The sequence below is a fragment of the Carya illinoinensis genome, chromosome 5 (genome assembly GCF_018687715.1).
Source record: "Carya illinoinensis cultivar Pawnee chromosome 5, C.illinoinensisPawnee_v1, whole genome shotgun sequence".
Classification (NCBI taxonomy): domain Eukaryota; kingdom Viridiplantae; phylum Streptophyta; class Magnoliopsida; order Fagales; family Juglandaceae; genus Carya; species Carya illinoinensis.
The window spans coordinates 12,153,756-12,177,516 of record NC_056756.1 but is presented as its reverse complement, the minus strand read 5'-3'; the positions used below and the strand labels follow the sequence as shown (position 1 = coordinate 12,177,516).

General features: G+C 33.1%; 1 protein-coding gene across 3 annotated transcripts; it reads right to left on the bottom strand.

Moving 5' to 3' along the window:
* Window positions 1–4,526: 4,526 nt before the first annotated feature.
* Window positions 4,527–11,212, bottom strand: LOC122308873 (agamous-like MADS-box protein MADS4). 3 transcript variants are annotated; one of them, XM_043122146.1, is made up of 8 exons: window positions 10,816–11,212; window positions 9,096–9,180; window positions 7,264–7,331; window positions 7,049–7,148; window positions 6,132–6,173; window positions 5,989–6,030; window positions 5,237–5,370; window positions 4,527–4,868 (listed from the first exon to the last, which is right to left on the bottom strand). In XM_043122146.1, the coding sequence occupies exons 1-8, from the start codon at window positions 10,998–11,000 to the stop codon at window positions 4,790–4,792; spliced, it is 735 nt and encodes a 244-aa protein (XP_042978080.1). In that variant the 5' UTR covers window positions 11,001–11,212; the 3' UTR covers window positions 4,527–4,789. The 3 variants fall into 3 exon arrangements, with proteins under 3 accessions (XP_042978080.1, XP_042978081.1, XP_042978082.1); XM_043122147.1 differs by having other exon boundaries at window positions 7,049–7,115; window positions 7,300–7,331; window positions 10,816–11,170; XM_043122148.1 differs by lacking the exon at window positions 10,816–11,212 and adding an exon at window positions 9,748–10,507.
* Between the last annotated feature and the right edge of the window lie 12,549 nt (window positions 11,213–23,761).

The following is a 23,761-nucleotide window of genomic DNA, read 5'->3' as shown; positions in this document are numbered from 1 at the left end:
AAAACTGTCTTACTGAAAGTAAATTGCGTGAAATTAAAGGGACATGAAGTATTTGGTTCAAGAGAAAATTGCCAGTGGAGAGGAGAACAGGGCATTTTCGACATGATGAATGGGCAAAGAAGAGCCATCACCAATGCTGACTTGGTCTGATCCCTGGTATGACATTGTGTCACTATTGAGGTTGGAGAAGTCCGATGTGAAATGATGTGTAGCCGCCGTGTCTGAAAACCAAGTTGAGGTGTTGGTTGGTGGTGTTGATATTCCAGTGAAATGGGCAGCTAAATGAGGTAGAGGAGAAGCCTGATAAGATTGATTGAATCAATTATAGTAGACCATAGCAGTATGACCATATTTATGGCATACTTGACAGAGAGGCCTGCTGTTGGTTTGATCAGTGAAGTAGTTAGGTGGACCACGCCCAGAGGTTGATCCACATCCAGAACCTCTGCCTCAACGACCTCCTCTATAATTAGAATGGCGACCTCGACCAGGAGAGGGTGATGGGTGAGTGGTGGTGTGGTTGGCTGAGAGTGTGGAATCGAAAAGAATGGAATGGGTCTGATGCGAGAGACAAGATTCGTGGTTGAGGAGATAGCTGAAGAGCTGATGAGGAGTGAGTGTATCTGGTCTGGTAGTAAGAGAGGTGATGAGTGTGCGAAAGTGCACTCTATATACCCTATTATTGGACTAAAATGCTAAAATGTGAATAGAAATCATAGGAATTAATGTGTATTCTTAAATTGAATTTCTATTTACGTTGGGATACTCCTAAACAGTTTTTTTATGTCTAATTTCAGAGTTTATAAAAGAGCAAGTCAAGCCCAATCAAATTCAAAGGAGGACATTCATGGGGTTTGAGAGTAATTTGGAAGAAAATAAAAAGAAAAAAATAACAAAATGAAACCACAAGAAGTCCAAGTCAGAAATTTGCTAGGAAACAGTCTGGACATATTTTAGTCTTTTGACTGTATCTTTTTACTCATATATTGGATTGATGCAAATCTTGATGCATTGGAAAGCTATCTTAAAGGGCTATAACTTTGTCTCTAATAAGGATTTCCAAATTCGAACTCCTGAAGACTATACATGGCTGCCAAGATAAGTCCTAAAATTTAGGCGATTTTTTTATGCGGAAATCAAGAGGACATTAGGGTTTCTTTCTTACCCTATATAAGCATATCATTAGCACGAAATGGAGGGGGGGAAGAGGCACAAGAGGCAGATCTGAAGAGATGAGCAAATCACTTCCATGGCCATCGTTCGCTTCAGTTTTCTCTGGATATTTTTGCTGTCCATTATATTTATGGGTAACTAAATTTTCAAGTAGGGTTGTGGATGAACTTGCACATTAGATGGTATTTCTAATTTATTGTTAATTCATGTATTTGATTTTCAATTGCTAAAACTCTTTTGTTTTATCATTCTCAATTCATCGTTGATGTTTTCTTCTCCGAATAATCATAGACTTTATTGTGTTTATGGATTCAGTCATGCTTTTTCTATTGAATGGATTAGTTCTTTGATTATGTTTGGATCAATTATTTATCTATATTGATTTAGTTTTTTGCTGCAATATCGCTTCCTGAGTATATTGTCGTCATTGGATTTTATCAATAGGGGTAGTAATTCACGTTTTTTAAAAGTGGTGAATGTTTTTTCAAAGGGTTAGATTTGATTTAAGTCTGGTTTATAAATCTATACCTTCCAATTGGGAATTGCGGGAATTGAGTTCCTAATTGAGTTATCCAATGAATTAAGAATAATTAAAATACCAGATTTGTGCAAGGGATTCCCGACGCTCTACTGTTTGTCAAATTTGAGTATTTTTTTTGTTAATCACTTTGCTTCACTTGAATTTACATTTAAAATTAATCTTTGTTCTCTATTACTTATTTAATATTTTTTCTTTAGTTTCTTTAGTTTCTTTGTTCCTCTTACCATTCTTTTAATTTGTCTTCCTGTGGAATCGACATCCCAAAACTGTGCTACAACTACCGCGTTATTCTTTGGGCGTAATCAAGAGGTGACAAGAGATTCATAATTCGACCCAACCTGGCTAGAAGATAGATAGAAAATTGAGTTTCTGAAAGGGGATGACCAGCAGTGCCGAGTTGTGAGGAAAGAGTTTTTGCTTTGTTGTAGTATTCAGTTATGGATTCTGAATCTTTCTTGAGGGTAGCAAGTTGGTAGGAGATGTGCATTATATGTGCAGAGGACTGAGCTTGAAATAGGTTTTCAAGGGTTTGCCAAACTTGCTGTGAGGTGGTACATTCGAGTACTTGAGAAAGAACAGATTCTGAAAGAGATGAGTTAATGGTTGAGATGACTAATTGGTCTTGAAGAAGCCATTTAGAGTAATCTAGGTTGGGTTTGTCGTTGACAACTGCGGTTGGGATGGGTTGGGAACCATTAATGTATGGATAGAGTTTATGACCTTTTAGGAATGACACTATTTGTGCTTTCCATAAAAGATAATTGTCGATAGTGAGTTTCACCGTGACTGATTGAGAGGCATTGGTGGTGACAAAGGAAGTGACGGTGGGAATAGAAGATTTATTAGCCATGGGAAGACGAACGTGAGTCCTTTAGGCTCTAGAATCTAGATACCATAATAAGACAAGCGTAGACGAGATGTTTGTAAAAGACATTAAGAGAATTGAATACACATTATTGCAACAATTTCATCTCATTTTCATTGAGGATTCCACTACTGTAGGTGTACATATTTGTAGAGGAATTCTTTAACAAATTCTGAGAAGGTGTCCATAAAGTGCATGACACCAATCCTGTTTCTTACACATTCTATTTTTATAGAGATTCTAGAATATTATGCTGTACACGGAATTTGTTAGTCGTGGATGGTGCTGCTGCATTATTTGATGCTTTAATAGAGAAGGTGTGTGTCGTAACTAAGGTGAGCGAATAGATGGGAAGGTATTGGATGCTGGGCCAAGATTATATAGTACTGTTAAAAAAAAAACATTTATAGGCCGAGACCACCAAGGGGACGGACTTGTTACTTCCACCGAGAGATCTAGAATCCTCACTAAATATGTAAATTTTATTTTTTAAATATTTGTTTTAATTTTTTAGGGGTATAAAATTATTAAAAAAATTATTTTTTAATAATTTTTTAACCATTAAATAAAAAATATAAAATCCAATCGATGAGTTTTGCCTATGAATTTTGTAGATGGGAGTAGAGTCAATTAGTTAAGTTACATAAATTTTCTTGTTTTATTTTATCTCATTCTATTTAATTATTATAATTTTTCAAACTTTTAAATAAAATATAATAAATTATTTAATTTTTTTAAATATTAAAATAAAAATAATATTAAAAAATAATATTTTATTTAATTTTTAACTTTCAACTCATTTATATACCAAATAAGCCTGAATCTTTTGTCAGCAGATTAGGGTTAATTATACATCCATCCATTCATTACAGATATAATTCTTCTGAATTTCAATAAATTCTGGTCTTTATGCCTTATGGGTTGGGATTTGAAAACACAGACACAAATCCTCTGCCCAAAGCTGGATTCTCCTAAACGTACGTGGACTTTTGCAGCTGGCCCGATTAGTTAACTAAAACAAAACATTAAAACTCATTTGAATATTTGATTAGGCCAATTTTAAAATCATGATTTCTAATCAACTTAGAGTCATTAACACCAATCTGATTTTGATAAAATCAAGGTGTTCTGATGAATGGCATGCAGTTTCTTGTGTACGTTTAGATCTGTTGTATTTTTATTATTTTATTTGATCCGAGGCTTCTGGCTGCACGGTACTTCAGATTTGAAAGAAAATAAAACATAACAGGGAGTTATTATTTTGATTAATGTTGATATAATTTTAGGGTGGGTAAATTTCACTTTTTTTTTTTTGAAAAAAATGGAGTTTATTATTAAAAAATTAATTTTTTTATATAGATTTCATATTTATCTATTTTTTTAAAGAAAATGTGTGAAGTTTACACATTTAAGATTGTAAATATCATTTTTCTATTATTTTGCACGTAAAAAATCTCCTTTATCTATTCATTACAGTAAACAGAAGTTGTACTCCATCATGTGTACAATTTGTTGAGGAATTAATCCTACATTATCTATAGACAAGGTCTTAGGTATGTTTATAAGATTTGAACAAAGCTCTCCCTTTAAACCGATTTTATGATATGAGTTAGTTCCATGAATTTTTTCATAGTATCAGAACCTGCCATAGGATGAATGTGGATCCATACTACTTATTTCATGATAAAGACCAGAACAAATGCTGACCTACACATGAGGGAGGATGTTGAGGAATTAATCATATATTGCTTATGGACAAGATCTTAGATATGTTTATAAAATTTGAATAAACATTTCTCTTTGAACTAATTTGATGAGATGAGTTAGTTTCAAGAATTTCTTGACAATTATCTTCAGTTCAGTGCATTAATATTCCCGCTAATGAATTCCTTCTTATATATCCAAGATTAGATATGCATTAATTGAGAATGCAGATACGCACGTACGTACATAAATGTTAACTGGTCCATTCTGACGTGCAGACAACAATTATTCTCAAACCTACAGCATATGCAGCCGCTAAAAAGAGAGAGGCTTAGTACTGCTTCAACACACACTTGCAGAGACAACTAAACATAGTTCAGAACCATTACAAATTAATGTCCGTTTCCATTAAACGACAACATTAAAACGACCGATATTATACTGATTCTTGTCGAAGCAATCAATGCATGCATACCTTGTTTCACCATTCATTCCCTTCTTTATGATCATGGCAACCACCCTGATGGCATATAGTTATTCATGCTTGGGCCTGCTGTGACGACTGGTAAAGGATCATGCTGATATCTGCATTTCTTTTCAATATCAGATACCAGTATTGCTTGGTTCGTGGGTCATGAAGTGAAATATCAGACATATCATAATTTTTAACAAGATGGTCTCATGACTAGCTAGCTATCACCAATCCTGACTGTAATAATAAAATGCATAAGAAAATTAATATCTATTTTTGAGTTTTTTAAAGAATAATTGAAGAAAGCCCCATGTACAGAAAGGATCTCTAAACTATCTGTAGTATTGATTTTATATGTCCTGCCTGCACCACCTTGTGCAGGCTAGGGGTTCTAAATAGACATTTTATAGGATAGAGGCGGCGATAATGGATTTTAAAATCAAATTGTTTCCTTAATATAAGTTCAGGATCGAATGCATACCCAATTTGCAAGGTGGGTTCACACAAGGGATGAAAGAAGCCATCACTCTGAGTTTCAGCAGGCTGTCGGCCGTATCCCACATCGTTGTCATTTGGATTCAGTTGCAGTGAAGTTATGTGGTATCCTTCCACCAGCTGCAAAACAAAAGACACAGCTGAAGCCTGACGATATATTCATGTTCCCGCTATTACTGTGCATATATATTTATAACTAAGTATTTTGGTTAAGCAATTTTCACGGTTGCCTAATTAAATTTGATTGTTTCTCCTATTCATAGTGCTTTTTTTTTTCTTCTTTTTTGTTTTTTCCGTTTGCAACGTGTAGACTTACACTTCGTTTGATTATACAGTTTAGATGAAATGAGATTAAATATTTTGTTAATAGTTGAATAAAATATTGTTATGATATAACTTTTTAATATTAGTTTTTTTTAATTTAAAAAAATTGAATTGTTTATTATATTTGATCTCAAAATTTATAAAAATTATAATGATTATATAAAATGAGATAAAATAGTTTAGATTTAGGTATCCAAACCAGCCAATGATTTTTTTAGAAGGTTTTATGATCAGAAAATTATCATTTGGTTTTGAAACGATTGCGACTGATCATATCAGATATGGAGCTCTTTTTTAATAAAGTTGGTATCTATTAGAATAAGGAAAAAAAAAACATTTAATGCCTTTTGTGTGTGTGTATTATATATATATAATGATTTAGCACCAAAACGGTTGGATATATATGCTGCCTACCCTTTGTTTCAGTGTCTTATTTGCTTCATTGAGCATGTGTTCCTGCATAAAATAAAATTTGAGATAAGTACATATAAATATGCATGGGTGAGGATACAACCATGCATATAATAAGGAAGTTATGAAGTTTCTGATCATCATACCTGACGTTGAAGATCAGTGAGCTGATCCAGCATGGATTGCGTCTGTCAAAAAGTGAACAGCAGTAGTTATTTAAGGTTTTCTTCTTTACCATGATCAACTTCATACTGCTAGGTTATTTTGTATGCTTCAGTGTAGACGCCATACTTCATTTTGGTGCTTATTTTAATTCACTGCCTTGCATTAATGGCTGATTGGATAATGAAAACAAAAGGTATATTAGGTACTTAATTAACTAGACATTAATGACAACTTTTCTTTTAGCGTGGAAGCTCGATCAGGAAGTACTGCAAGCCATTTGATATTATATTCCTAGTTGCAAGTACTCTGTACTGGTCATGATCATTTAAGCAAGTAAGCAACTTTGTTTCGGTTGATGAATGCTACAGTTTGTCATATCTTTCGTGAAGTAAATATGGTTGCGGATTTCCTCTTCAAAGAAAGTGCAACAGATCAAAATTTGGATTTTTTGGGTGAAGAGTTTAGAAAGAGATGATTTTGTGGCCTTGTTCGAACTGATAAATGGGATCTCCCCTATATTATACGTTAAATTTTATTATTAAGTTCATATGTATTATTTGTTTGGACACCCAGGTTTGGTTTTTTTTATTATTATCTTTTTTTTATGTTGAGATATTTCTTTAGCATTTCTCTACCATAAGTGAGAGATTTTTCTAATATATATGAGATAGGGTCACTCATGGACATGTGGCTTGAACTCTTCTTAAAAAAAAAAAAAAAAAATGGCAAGTAAGCAACTTCATCTTATATATGCTAGAATCAAGTGTCATATAATTCAAACCTCCCCACTGCCTGTAGTTTCATCATATAAATAAGAGCGTATTCAAGATGATAATCGCAAGTGCCATTATATATATATATATATATATATAACCTATATGATATGGTAAGGTGGTACCCGTGTTGATCTGATCTGCTTGAGTGACACGTCCAGCTGCCTTTCTAGTGACTCGAGCTCTTTGATGCTTAAAGGGCCAAGATCTTCTCCCAGAAGATGCCTTATAATATGAGAACCATCCATCATGATCAAATGCATATATGACTAGTGGGAAATGATTTTTTCCATGTTTTCCAGTTTTGCATATATAACTGACATAGAATTAATCGAAATACCTTTGGGTTCGCTGAAGGGACTCGAAACGTGCTTTAAGCTTCAAGTACTCCTGCTGACTACTCAACTCCTAAGTACAGTAGCAAAAACTTAATGAGAGCTGGCAAAGATAGTTTATTATATCATACGCTTCTACATAACTCGCTCCTGCTTAGTTATATCACACTAACACAGCTTTTATGATGTATAATTTTCTGTTGAGAGACAAACATAGTATATGCAAAATGCATTAATATTATTGCTAGTATATATCATTTCGAACGATGATCAGGTGAAAATAGTGTGATGTTAGTGGTGCGCAATATTGGAGGTTAAAGTTAAAAAAAAAAGGCACTTTTTATTTGTGTCAACTGGCAACGATACATGTCATGTAGGATTAATATCGATAATATATATATAGGATAGTATTATAAGGAATTCATGAACAACACCCAGATCATGAGTGAAGTCTAATACAATCGACAAATGGAGTAAACAAAAACTCTAAGTTCATCCACTAGCAGTTTGATCGCGATCTTCAAAACTATTTTTCGTTCCTTTCACTCCAAGGCACCATCATAGATAAATAGGGGCCATCTTCCATATGGGTATGATTTGTGGATTACCATGAAAATCTCTCCAATATGCTAGGAAATCAACTACCTTTCTTGATATCACCCAAGCTAACCCCATTTTAGCAAAGAATTCATTCTATACAAAGAAAGCTGTTTATACACGGCCACCTTCTCTAAATAAGTTGTTTATACAAAGAAAGCTGCTTTTAGGGGTGCCTAAGTTTTCCATATTCCCGCGAGAATGAGTTGGTATTGTTTGTGATAAGTAACTTATTGAGCGAACGAGAAGAAAACTTTCCTTTCTCCAATGAACTCCAGTTGATCCTATCTCCCTCTCCCATCCTCATTCTACTAGATCAATATATAAATAGTGATGTGAATCCCAACTGACTCGCTTTGAGATCTAACAATAATATTGAAAAATAAACTTGTAAAGAATCTTTACGATTTGGTCCACCTTGGGACCCATCAAATAGTCTTGTAGGATTCAATGAATGTCTATCTCCTTAATTAATTATCACCCAAAATTTTTGGAATCTATTTATATTTCCTAAATCTAATCTCCACTTTTCAAATATGAATATTGATCCTTAATATTCATGAAGGGGAGATATTCCTTTGTGATGTCAATAAACCATCAAATTATACACAGTAGAGATTTGAATGATAAATCATCATGTATTCGATCAAAAACAAATTGCATGATAAATTACTATTATTGGTTTTACAACTGATCAGGAGTTGGTTTGAACATCTGATCTGTGTTAAACATTCTGACATTCTGCGTTGTTAAGAATATACTACTGGATCTGTAGGTAATTTATTTATGAATTAGCTTTCACCTCCAATTTTGATAAGTGATTTTACGCCCCCCAACCAATGTTATGCCAAGATACTGTTAGTACAGATTACCTAAATCCTTCTCTCAGCCTCTCTTCAACAATCACCTTTTCTCTAAAAGCTCCCAGTTGATGTTGAATCTTTCAAAATCTAGGACTCCATTAATTTGTCATGCATGCCTAGCTAACCAGCAACAACTTTCATAGTTTCTAAGACAAATTAACCATAGCAACTATAATTAATGTTTTGGCCGACCAGGCAAAAAAGCTTAATGGCCAAGTAACAATTAACATGATATAATGAATTATAGCAACAAATTGTCAGCCTTAAAAAAATAACAACGGATCATGACTAAATTATGGGTCGACTAGGGATGCTATGAATTAAAGATGCAAGTAATTTCATATAAAAACATAAGTGTGAAAGTAATTAGGTATTACCAATGCCTCTCTCGCGGATACGTTTGTCTGGTGATCTGGTACTCCATAGTTGCATTTCTGGTACCTCTCTAGTGTCTTGAGCATGCTGGTCAATGTTAATAAAAAAAAAAAAAAGGTACGTGTAACTCTTCCTCAAATGCCAAGAGGTGCATATAATGTATAAGATCAAGAACATAAGATCGATGGTGCCATGTTGAATCAAATGAAATGTGGGAAAGGATTCTTTTTTCCTCTCAAAAGAATAATTTCATAGAGGGATTACATCTTCTTTTTACTTTCAAAACATAGTATATATGTATATATATGTATATATATAATTATCCGGAGGCTAAAAGTGGAGATTGGTGAGTCAAGACAAGTAAGTTCCTGATTATCACGAAGGTGGGTTATTATAATCTTAACATAAACTACCTGAAACTCAGAGACCGAACTTTTTAATCTAATTAACATAAACTACCTGAGACTCAGAGAAGGAACTTTTTTTCCCCTCCATTGCTTGTAGGAATACTTGCCCTAAAATCAATTTAATCCACAAAATGTGTATCATGTGGATTAATATATATATATATATATATACACACTAGCTAGTTACAACGGGCGGGAAATTATGGGGAACCCATCGCTATTAGGGAGATCGCAAGAAAAAAGCTACCTTTAAACCCATCAGACTTCGAAGCGCATGTCACTCTTCAAATGAATTAGGATCTGGAAGGAGAAAATGGCTGTGGGTCGGATAGAGAGAAGGTGGGGGAAGGCCAAAGGGGAGGGGGGGAGAGAGACTGAGAAGCCCTAAACTTTGTAGGGGCTTTGGAAAGATCAAACCCTAAATTTCGGAGGCAAATATATGTAACAAACATCTCTCCATCTGCTCACCTGAGTCCTGAGCGTGAAAACACTTGGCATGGAATTAGAGAGAGATAGAGAGAGAATATTCTGTAAATGGCACAGGAATGGTACATTTACTTGGATGTGGTCGAGACAGTACAACTAATTGGAGCTGATGAGAAGAATCTCAACAGAACGCAAAGACAAAAGATCTAATTTAGATGTTGAGTTACTGGTCTCCTTAATTTGGTTCTTGGATGAAAATGAGAGGAAAAGAAGGAAAAAGGTTGATGTAAAGCCTAGCTAGGCCTTAAAAGCCGCTTAAGAAAAACAAAAATCCACTTGGAAGCTTGAATCACGATGAATTTCTGAATTCTTACACAGAAACCAAAGTCAGTGCAGGACACACAACGCAGTAAATTAAGATCGGCTTCTCATATCACTCTGAAAAACACGAAAAATAAAAAAGAAGAAGCAAAAAGGGAAAAATTTAGACTCTGAAGTGAGAGCGAAAGAAGGGAAAGCCAAGAATATAGAAGGCAGAGACTCTGAAACCAAAAGAAACACAAAGATAACACGGAATGGAATCAATAAAACAGTGATCTTCTGATGGGTTTCCCGTTGCAGATCTAACATGAATACGAGCACCGAATCACTCAACCTGCTAAAAACGCCGAGACATTCACAAAAGCGGTAAAAACTCAAACATCCATAAAAAATCAACTTTATTTTCTCTTTCGAAAAATCAGGTCGGAGATCTAAATTAAAGAAAGACTGAGAAGAGAAAAATGAAAGAAAAGAAAAGGGAAGTATAGTCATGTTTTTTTTTCCGGTTTTACTTTGCCTTTTGTGCTTGGGAGGGTGCAAAAGTAGGTTTTGTTGTTTTGGTGAATACCTTGAACTACTGCTAAACTCGTACAGCTTTCCCCTATTGGAGAAGATGATGAGAGCAACCTCGGCATCGCAAAGGACGGAAAGCTCGTAGGCTTTCTTCAAAAGTCCGTTTCTTCGCTTAGCAAAGGTCACCTGCCTGTTGATCTTGTTCTCGATCCTCTTCAGCTCCACTCTTCCCCTCCCCATTTTCCCACAGGCAAAAATATTTATTCAGCTGCGAAAAATACAGAAATCAAATGTTTCTATGCTGTTGCTCTATTTGTACTGTACCTCAGTCTCAAGACTCTTCGTCAAACATAGGAGACTTGACGAGCGAGAGTCCTAGAAACTTTGATTGGTTTAACAACGATAATAGTAATACATGCTCCAAACAAAGCGAACAAAAATTAAGGAAAAGCAAAAGAGGCCGTGAACGCGTACGTAAGCCTTTAATTTAGGGTAATGATTCACTTTTATTTTTTTTAATATTATTTTATTTAATAATTTTTTATTTATTTTGCTCTTCAATTTGAATTAAAAATTTTAAAATACGACATTCTTACACGATTTAAATAAAAATAAATTAAATAAATCAACATAATCGTATAATTTAATCAAAAATAAATTTAATTGTATAAAAATAATATTAGAAAGAAAAGTCCCATTTTCGTAGCGCTTAAGTGTGATATACATATTATAAATTATAAGTGGAATACCAAACTTATAATTTTTTTTAAAAGGGAAATATCAAACTTATAATTTTTTTTATAATTTTATATTAAAATAAAAGATATTTTTATAAATTTAAATTTATTTTTAATTAAATTACACAATTAATTTAGTCAATTCAATTTATTTATTTATTAATTATGTAAAAATGTAATATTTTAAAATTTTTAATCCAGAATCAAAGAGTTATAGGAAAAAAATAACTAAATAGTAGAACAAAGTGTAGAATGGTTATTGAATCAACGGTGGAGAGGTGAGGAGGAGGCGCACGCGGGAAGCAGGGGATTAGACCGAATACGGAAAAATGGGAGAAACGGGAAACCTTAAAAAGGGCGGGGGTGGCAATGAATGTTAAGGTTCCGGTCAGTGCTACGTGTCGAGATATTGATGAAACCAGGTCTGATCATAATCCACCTGACCTATATTCCAGCTAAGTACATATAAATCAGTCAAAATATTTATTTAATGTTGTACAAAATGTTTAAGTAACAATAATTAATGATATATAATATTTTTTATGCGTCCCTTTCTCGCCACCCTTAAATTTAAATAAAATTTTAGACGAATATTTTCCTTCCTAGTTCGAGCAAACTATATAACACAGCGATAGGAGATCATGAGCTCCCTTCACAATTTGGAATTTGGGATAGAGAAATTTAAACCTATTATGTATCGAATTTTTTTTTAAAAAAAATTAATTAATAATTAAGGAGGTGTTATTTAATGATTTTTTTAACTTTTAAAAATTTTTAAATGAGTTTAAAAAATGTTTAAGAAATTAAAACAAAAATAAAAAATTTATACATTGTTCGCTACAAAAAATGTGTAAGATTTTCGGTGTTCCTAGTACCACTCTTTTGAATATTCCAATCATTTTATGGAAATAATCTTCTGGTTCAATCTTGTGCCTAACTATTTTTTGAAAAAAGAAATTTACAATCGTAAAATGTACAACTGTCTGCACATAATCGATATAAAAAAAGTGAATAAAATATAAGATTCACATGAAAAATATAAATTTTTTAATAATAGATCATACTCTTTTTAAAACGATTTCACGACGTTTACGCACTTCACCATTGTATATAAAATTTGAATTCAAAATTTGATTAGGAAATTCCTTTTCTTTTTTAAATTTAACTAGTCACTTTTCAACGACCTTAGATAACAAACTCTTTAAATCTATCAATATTTCATTTAAATATCTATTTTTTATTTTTTATTTATTTTAATTCTAATGATAATTGAAATATTTATAAAAATATACATTAATTTTCTAACGTTCATATTATTTAAATGGATATAATCTTCTAAAAGTCTTATTTTTTCAACGGCCATATTTTTTCCGACGGTCTTATTCTTCTAACAAATATATTTTTTTAACAGCTATATTTCTCTAACAGTTATATTTTTTCACTATAAAATCCAATATTTTCTTAACAATTTTATTGACTTGAACTCAAGTTTTTTTGTAAAATCATTTTTCTTATTTTCTCCATTTGGATTGTTCGCTTTTTCGGAAAATGACTCCTAAAACATCAAATAAAATATATGGTTGAAAACATAAAATAAAATGAAATGTATGATTGAAAACATCAAATAAAAGTCATGCATGGTTCGAAACATCATTTGTCCCATAATTGTTTGTATTTCCATCCCCGTTTCTCCTGCATTCACATTACCCAGTGAAGCTGGTCATGCGAAATGAAGAGAGGCGTTTGGCAAATGCTAGCGCCAAAATGAGAGAGCTAACTGATCACTACAAGTGCTCTAAGATGAGAATAGAACCGAGCTAAGATTTATCTGGCAATACTCGTTGACGCTACTTATTTTCGGTTCCAGTTGTATTTAGCTATTCGTATACTTTTTTCTTTTATTTTCTTTTCTTGTGGAGGAATCAATCACTGTATGCTTACCAAACAAAAACAACCTAATATGGAAATTTTGCCAATGAACGTTAACAATATGTGTAGCTTGACATAGGCTTAAGCGAGACTTAATGCAGATTTGGGTATCCGGCTATATCTAGATTTGCATCCAGGTTTATAAAATGGTCTGGGTATCCACTTGGGTTAACACAAGCAGGTTATTAGTTATAAAAATCTGATTATTTTTTTTTTTGTTAAAAAATATATGTTTTAAAGATAAATGCAACAAACACAAAACGATCGTCATTTTATCTATAAGGTGTGCAGTGCTTTTTTCAATGTGAAATCCATGCACGCTTGGTTAAAACTAGGGCGGATTCCCATTCGAATGAACCCAATTTTCCAGATTTTAGACCATACACGAGAGAGAGAGAGAGAAGACACAAATTCACAACCCTAATTTTAATCGAATTGTTGTTGATTTGTTCACTAGGCTTGCGTGAGACCCACGGATAAGCAAACCCAAATTTGATTATAACAAGATTCCTAATCCTGACTTGACTCTTATACCCCCATGAAATTAAGGGTGCACGATTCTTTTTGACAGTTTTGGAATTATTTTAGAAATTTAGATTTGCTTCTTGTGAGAAAAAAAACAATTTATGAGATATCGATCATCTTTAAAATCAAACATCCAGGTTTCTTTATCCATACGCAAAATACCATATTACCTCATCATGTTGATTATCTTTTGACGTTTAAGGGTGTTGCGCTTACTAATTATTAGTCCCATGAATTTACTCCTTCAAATTAGTTACCACTAGTACTGCAATTATACTTTTTTTTTAAATATTTTTCTTTTAAACATTGATCTTTAAACATTTAAAAAGAAAAAAAAATACACAAATTCACTTCCCTATAACACCCATTTAGAAACAATAAATAAAATAAAATACCCACGTGGTCAAAATAAGAGGGTAATATGATGGATCGAGCTAAATAGTATTATCCTTCGTTTATAAATTGGTGGGTTTATCACTGTGCTGGTAAGTTTATTGCTTACTCCTAGTAAATTTATTTAGTAAAATGATAATATGACTGCCAAATATGTCCGCCAAATGTGCCAAATTATATATTTTTTATTTTTATTTTTATTATTTTTTCTTAATAGTTAAGGAAGTGACTAGCTATTAGTCAATTTATAATTTTTTTTATTTGTTTCTTAAAATGGTTAAGGATGTTTAAAAAATGATAATTAAAGAAAAATAAAAAACTCATTTGTACTAGTGTGCATATTTGGTGTGCACATTTGATAGTCACCCTAGCAATGCTAGGTTAGCATTACCCATTTATTTATAGATGAGTACCAAGTAATTCAAAAGGCAATTAAATTAAAGATCACGAATTAAGGTTCAAGAGCCATTGATTTTGACCCCTACACTACGCCCGGGGTTGACATATTTGGCTAGTAACATTATGCTCCTAATTTTCCTTATTCTGCAGGTAATGCTGCGGTAATGGTTTTAACTCACCTCGTATGTGCTGATCGAGTACTTGTAGTGGAGCACTACATCCAATACAAGTTACCTCCAAGATTATCCCAACGGCTAGTTAATCAGCAGAAATCTACATAGATTGAGATTGATAAAAGATGCAAAACAGAAAGAAAACTCTAAAATATTGATTAATAGATGCTCTGAAGAAAAATAGCTAATATATCCTCAGTCCAAGGAAGATTTTTTTTTCTTGTCATATTTGTGTAGATTCACATGATTCTTAAGCTAGTTCAATTTCTTTATTATAGGGGCGTAAATCGGTTTGGTCCAGTTCACGGGGGTGATGTCCATCATTTTTTCTAGACTGGACTGGACCAAACATCCATAGAGACCGGTCCATTCAATCTGGGTAGATTATATAATTAACTCATTAAAAAAATATTTTATATGGTCAATGATAATAAATTAGATGAAAATTATATCATTAATTTATATAATTAGTATATATAAATAATAAATTAAATTATTAAAAATATTTTTTAAAATATATATATAAAGTTTGATCCGGTTCGGTCCACATATTTTAAGACGGATCTGGACTGAACCCCTTGGTCTAGTAGCTTTCTGTGGTCTGGACCGACCAACTTATAGCCCTAGTCTTTAACGAAGAATCTAAATCTAAATTCTCTGTATCAATTTAAATTTGTATCATTTCCTTTAATTAGAAATGAAGTTACGCTCAGAACTTACACAAAGAGATAAGGTATAACTACTACACGTAAAACCAGAAAAGAGGTTGTTGAATTTACTTAATTACGTGGCTTCATTAATTTGACCCGGAAGAGAGAACGTGAGACAATGAAAATCGTGGAAAATGCCCTTCAAGGCAGAAAATAAAAGAAAGGCCTTCTCAGAATTAAGCGGTGCCAGGAGTACTCGTGTATATACTGATCAACGTACGTGCTGTCAAATTAGTTTTGCGTATCGATCGGATCAGTCTGGCGATGGATTAATACAAAAGTAGAAAGACAGGGAGTTGACGATACACTTAGAAAGTACAAAAACTGTTGATAAGACAACGTTAATTAATTCTTTGAGAATCAAAAACTATTTTATCAAGCATTTGTCCTGCCAAGACCCTTAATTCCCAGTGCCAGCCAGGCCCATGCAGCAGATGCATTCCAACATATATATATATATATATATATAAACGCGTAAGCATTGCAGTCTCGAAATATCCGATAAATACTAAGTTAATTAGGTAGGTTACATGAATTAAGTGCTATTTGCCTGTTGAATATTACTGATGTTTTCAGTGATTAAACCTGGAAGTATTTTCTTGTTTTTCAATTATTATGTTTGGCAGAAATATGTAGTCTGCATGATCAGAAGGCATTGGATCATGATAAGTATGCTTTTATAAGTAGTTCGTCGAATAAAAAAGGTTATGCTTTTATGTTAAGGCTGATCTACTGTTTATTAGGAAAAAGGAAAGTCAAAATTTAACAGGATTCATATTCTTATCTGAATTTCCCAAAAGATAATCCTTTTGATCACTATTCGATCCATGCAGATCAGAAAGGATCCTATGTATAAGTGTGACATGCATGCTTGCATGATCATGTCCATGGATAATTATTTTTTTAAGTAAAAAAATCTAGAATATTCTAATTCTTAATTTATATATATATATATATATATATAAGAATTTTGAAGAGGTGATTGTGAAGGCTTTGATTTTTTAAAACCATAATCGCTTCATTAATTTGAAAGTTTTCAAGTTAATGGAGTACATAAAATATTACGTGTTATATACATAATGAATTAGGCTATGTGTTGGAAGTGATGAGTTAAGAACATCTCATCCCATTTAAAATTTTCTCATAATTTCCTTTTCAAATATCATTCATATATAAAAAAAACTTTTCAATTTTAAATATTCAACTTTTTCATTAAATCATTACCTAATCATTAGATCGATCTTTTTTAAACGAAATACGAAAACTAATAAAATACTTTTCATCATCTTCAACAATAATATGTCAAGTACTGTTAATTGTCAACGTCCTATATATGCAAGCGTATTAACTGCATGTTATATATGTACTTTATTCTTAATTCCCTTTTCAATTAGGAATGGAAATGAGTACTTCTCATATTTTAGTCCATGCATCTTATGCAAACGGTAGATATTGTATGGCTATAACTTGGCGATCGACCGATCGAGTGCATGAATATATGTCGTAGTACCTGTGTTTTTTATTACTCAATTTAGATTTCACGGGAATATATAGATGATGTAACTTCACATGAGAAATGCTCAACACTTTCAACATTATATGTACGTACGTAGTAATAAAAAAATTGAAGTGGATCATGTGACCATGCATATTCTCCAGGACCCATCCTCGCTATTATTGATCAGTGAAAGGATCGATCTTCCTTTTTATAATATGTAAATATACATCAATCCAAATAATATATAGTAAGCTGGAAAAATGCATAGCACATCAAGTGCATAGAGACAATTGAAACCACATGGGTTTCTTAATTTGTGACCTCTCCGAAAGCGAAGTTTTGAACACATATGTGCATGTGTGGTCCAATGGCAGTAGTTGAAGTTGGCAGATGAGCCATGGGATTGGAAAAATTGAATGCCAAAGGTGAAAACATCATGATCATGTCCAATCCTTTCATTGTTTTCATCAATAATTTTCATTTGAAAACAATAGTACTAAGTACTACGTACCTTGTCTGCTGGACGATTGAAATAAACCCTACATCTAAATAAGTCATCACTGAGTAATGGCTTCAAGTCCTGTTTCCTTCCTTCGATATTATCTCTACGACATTTTTCTATTTATTTGTTCCTATATGTCCTTGCACAGACAGGGGTCTCAGTACATAATTGATTGCCGATCTGTCACTAGCCTTGAATTGATAGAGCAGACCCAACCCATGCCTCATTTTTTTAGCTAGTACTTCCTTTATTTATTAACCCATGGCCGAAAACAAAGCAATTATATATACATAACCATTCTTCTCTCTCAGTAGTACTAGAGCAGCATGCAGCGCGCATCTGTTGCTGTTAAATTTCGTGGGAGATTTTTCGTATCTTCGACTTAATATTGTTGCCACCCCCCCCCCCCCCCCCCCCCCAAAAAAAAAAAAAAAAAAACCCTTCCTGCAAGAATAATCAACAGAACTACCCATGTCATAATATATTCTGAAACTTAGAGATGGTTTGTACAACAGATATGAGACTGATATATATGAAGTATAGTTCACATGATCTAAGGATGATGAATTATGATGTGCAAGTTCATGGAGGCTAGGGTCACATATATGAAGAATAGTTCACATGATCAACAATAATGTAATTTGAGGATTGAAATTATCAATCCTCGATTTGATGGCGACTACTGACCTCCACTGCCCAGCTTGGCTTTAATTTCCAACCTCTCGATCCCATCATTAATCAGAGTGGGCCATGCACTGGATAGATTTCTTTTGTCAATTTCTCAAAAGCAAAAGCTATACATTGCAGACGGCAGAGATCAGAGGCAATGGTTCACCGTCCTCGAGGGGTCAGTACTCATATTGTACTGTTGAGAGTCAATTTCGAATGATTTCCGCCTTTTTAAACCAAATCAATCTGCTTCTGATCTCTCCAGCTTGGGTATCTTCATCTGCTTGCTTTTAGCCGGTTTTAATTAATTAATGGTTCTTAAATATTCGAGAAATTAAGGTATGCCTTTAATGTACGCCTGGCTTCTTAGGTGAAATTAAATAGGGAATGTAATTCATGATGACGAGTCATTTATGTAGTGCAGGATGATTCAAATTTACAGCTTCTACTGTGCTACCGACACCCTCAAATCCTATTAACGGTCAAATTGATTGGCGGTTAATCAAGTTCATTAAAGCCCTCAAAAAGTTCGCCCTCTGGTTAAAATGTAGCTTACAACAGAAATGATCATTTTCTAAAATCAAGAACTAGGGAGTCATGTCACTCTGCAAATGTAAGTTCTTTGTTTCGATGTTGGCAAATTTATTAAAGCAACGTTGGTGGTGGGGGACCATGTGAAGTACTGTTGATGGTATATCCAACGGTGAAAAGTTTAATTTAATGTTGTTGGAGCTAGGGGCCCTCAAGTTACGTGTTAGATGTCAGATTTATTGCCATTTGAAGGCGGACAAAGTCAATGTCAATCATTACGACAGGTGGACATAGTTTCCAAATATGGAAATTCTCATTGAGAAAGTCTCGTCTAGTGTAGGGGGTTCTCCTTCCAAGCCAAGCCCACGTCCTATCACTTTGAGTAACACAACTGATGACAGGCTCAGCAATTTCACTGTTTTGATTTTGTCGTTGCAGAAGTGACGTTTCTTCTTGTGTTTGTTTTCCTAATCTCATCAGTTCATCAGTTGCACCACTCGCACGCACAAAGCTCCTTTTTATAAGTTGTGGGGGTGCGAATGGTGGCAAAAGACACTTTGGTAAAAGCAATGGAATGATCACTAGCGCTTTGCATCTTTTCGAATAGCCTAATGCTGCATTTACACCTGTTTTACACCCATGATACCAAGTTGCAGCAAAACCTACTCATTGCTGAATGGAAAATGATAATATCACTATCAAATATATTTATCAAATATATTCACTTATATAATTTTTATTTTTATTTATTTTACCTTTTTCGTAATAATTAAATAAATGACTGTTAGTTAATTTTTATTTTATTTTTCTTATTGGTTAAGGATATTTAAGAAATGATTAAAAAAATTAATTTGTACTAATATACATATTTGATGTGCATATTTGATAATCATCCTAACATTATTCTTATAGAATATGTACCTTATATAATTAATATATATATATATATATATATATATATGAGCAGCTGGCAATGTCTTGAATCACTATTATTTTCTTTTTTATAAAAAAAAAAAAATATAGAGAATTTTGAATTCAAATTGTTCATTTAAAAAACCGAGTTATATGCCCTAGACCATCAAAATCATAGCTAAAATAACTATTGTTCCGTTTTAGTAAAATAATTGGAAATTTTTTATCAGAATTTTGGAGGGGCCGTGGCCCCCTGTCCCCCCCATGCAGCTTCGTCACCGTATATGGGTCTTCCTATTTTTAAGAAATGTAAAAAATACACACGTACACAAATTCAATAGTAATAATTTTTTAAAAATATTTAAAACAAGAAAAGAAAAAAATTACACTAGCGGTTAAATCCATCGGACAAATTAGCATTTTCCTATATATATGACGTGTGTGTGTCCTTTTATACAGTTTTCTTTTGTAACAAATTATTGTTATTATTCTTTCTAAATCTTATGATCATCATTAATCACATTTACTAATTTTATATATCAATCGTTTAATTAGAAATAATAAAAAGTGTGACTGAGAGTGATAACAATTAATTAATGTTGTTTGAAATTAACTATTCCCATATATAGCGGGAGAATGATCATCTTCAAAATCATTTTTTTACTATTTGAATTCATGAAAGGTATTCATCAAGATTCCATCCTAAGCTTAAGCAATCCTTATCACATAGAAGAAAAGTTATAATTTAGGTGTGGTTTGGTTTGAGAGTTAAAACACCTCAACTTGTTTTTTATCCAAACACATGAAAGATTGAAATTTTAAAGATGATTTTAGATATCTCTTCTCCCTGTTTTCACATAACCATAAAATAGGTCTCACATAATAATAATTTTTTCTTATTTTGCGGAAAGGTGAAAATGGATACTGCCTCAAATATTAATTCACAAATATTTTGAGATATTGGTAATAATACTCTAAGATAGTTGCAAAGTATCTGTGAGTTTTTTTTTTTTTTTTTTTGAGTTAATATATTGGTAGTAAGACAGTAAAGTAAAAAAATATATTGACCGATGCTGCGAAACTTTTTTTTTATTTGTCATTAAATTATTGTAATATATTTATTATTTTTACTTTATTTTTAATTATTTCATACCACCCAGGAGATGATGAAACAATGATAATTATAACACTAATATTGTGTGTGTATGTGTATATATATATATATATGAATGTTTTTCCAAATATCTGAAAATGGTTTGGGAATAAGAACCTACTTTTGCATAGATGTTTTTCGCAGCATATGCCTCTCTGTTTTTTTTTTTTGGGTTTTTTTTTTGGGGGGGGGGGGGGGGAGGGATATTTGTTTGTTGGTCTCAAGAACATTCCCAAGAATCAAAGAAAACTCTTTAAATCTGTTTTTTGAAAACTCTATCTTTGGTTCGTTAGAAGGTATCCTAATGCCCCATTTGGATTGAGAAATGGGTGGTCTCGATCAAGAATATTCCCAAGAATTAAAGAAACTCTTAATATCCTTTTTTTGAAACTCTATCGATCATTCGTTTGTTAGAAGGTATCTGATCCCGTTTGGATTGAGAAACGATCTCAACTCATCTCATTTTATCATTACAAATAATACCAAATAATAATAGAAAATAAATTCACCTCAAATAATAATATACATTAAGACAAATTACTCACGTGCATGTATATATATATATATATCATGTCTATATATGATTATCTGCCCAGGGAAAAACTAGAGAAGTGTGAAAACAGAACGGTACGTACCTGCCTTATTATACATATTATATGTGTGGCAATTAATTAAACATTCAGCTTAAAAAAAGCATTTGAGCAAATAGATGCATGCATGGTTAATTCCAAATTAAGCACTACCGGTACCTGATCAGTTTTCAGTTTTCACGCTTTTTATATCAAAGTCATGTTCATCATGATCATCATGCTTTTTAACTTTCACAATAATAATATTTGAATATTAAAATAAATAAATAAATAAAAACTCGCAATTAGATATATAGTCAAATTCACTTCACAATATTTGGTGAATGTTAATTTCATGATTAAATTAGGATAATTAGATAGAAAATCACATTTAACTATATACGCACCAGCTTTTACGTGACAATATATAACGTCACTCACATGATCTCCGACTAGTAAGATCATATAATATTATATGCTCAATCCAAATAGTATATGCTGTAATTAATTCTGAACATAGTGGAATATTATTATTTTCTATATATGCTTGTTCTCATTCCTTTCAATGGTAAAGTCATTAATTAATATTCGTGTATATATAGTAACCTAAAAAATGCATTAAATATAATTCAAGATTTTAAAAAAAAAAAAAAAAAACGGATATAGCTAGTTCATCGACCTTATACGGATGTTATACAAAACATTTTACAGTACGTACTAGCGTTATACAAAACAAATATTACGTCGATTGAACCGAAACTGGCGGCAGAAACCTCTAGAGTCTAACCTACCGATCGATCGAGTTCATGATCATCAACTGGAATTATCCCCATTTTTTTCGTATAGGTTTAAGGGTTCCGGTCTTGCATGTGAATCTCGTCAAGTTAGTGGTTGAATTTGAGGGGATCATGATCTTAATCGGTCTCTTTTCTCGTGATCTCTGATCCATCGTCTCACCTCGCAACTCATTATCTCCTTTGACCTTTGTCCAGCTCTCCACTTTTCTGATGCATGCCGTTCCGTATGTTTACATGCACTTCATGACATCTCCGTGCAAACTTCGCTACTCGATTCAGTAGTACGTACTGTCAAATATGACTTCGCAAAATTGGGGACCAAAATTAGCTAAACTTCCAATTTTGATTTTCTTGATTGCATGCAATTTCAATGCTCCGTTGATTTTGGGTATATATTTATGGGATTTCTTTCTTTCTTGTTATTGTTATTGTTTTCTATAAGAGGAATTTGCATGCGTAAGGAGGAGACTGCATCGTGAGAGATCAGAGAGATAGAGAGAGCAAAACCTACGGAGGTGATGGCCGGGTTAGGCCAAACCGACCTAATCGGTTTGACTTCGACCCCCTCACCAAATCGAGAGTACTACACGTTTCCGGCCCTTCGAAGTTAATAATTTGGGATAAGAAAGCAAGCAATATAATGATGTAGGCACTGAAGGAACTCAAGGAAATTAGGATGGACAAATGGAAGACCAACTTAAATGGCACATTACTCGGAAAAAGAGGGATATTTTGTTGGCTTTTAGTAACCTTTTGGGACTAAATTTATTACAACGTCATAGTGCTACAAATTATATATGTGATCACCAGCGTACGCGTTTCCTAGTGGTACGTACAAACTAGCAGCGATCCGAGTGATCATGATGATGATCAGTATTTTCATGCTTGAGACGCTCTCGAACGTATGAAATGTACCTGCCGGCCTTCGTGTCCACATTTTCGTCACTACCATAGTTACCTGATCTAGGCCCGGCATAATTAACATCTCGGGCCGGTGGTTTTAGTACTGCTGCTGAGAAAGGCTCTGGCATGAACGTCGAGGAGCTTGACTTGGCCTTTTTGCTGCTGCTGCCGAATGGCACTGGCACAAAATGCTTGGAAGCTCGAAAAATGATTCTCATCAAGCTGCCTCCTCGCTTCTGGTTTCTCTCCATTTCGGGCGATGGAAAATTATAAGATGGTAATTAGCTAGCTAGCTCGAACCTTATCCATTACGAGAGTTATACCAGGTATTTATAGATCGATCACATTGCCCTTTCACATGTTGTCCTATAAACGACAAGCTTATCCTGTCCTGATTTTGTAAATCCAGCAATTGAGGTTCAAAATTAGAATCTGTCTTGAAATCACAGATTATCCTAAAATTAAATTCAAACTGAAAGAGAAAATCGGTAGTGAAATGAATCATTTATATTTTGATATTCTCTAAAAGCGCCTAATCTATGGACTTCTTTTATCTTCTTGCTTAATGATGTAGCGCAAATATAAATATACTTTGGCCGAA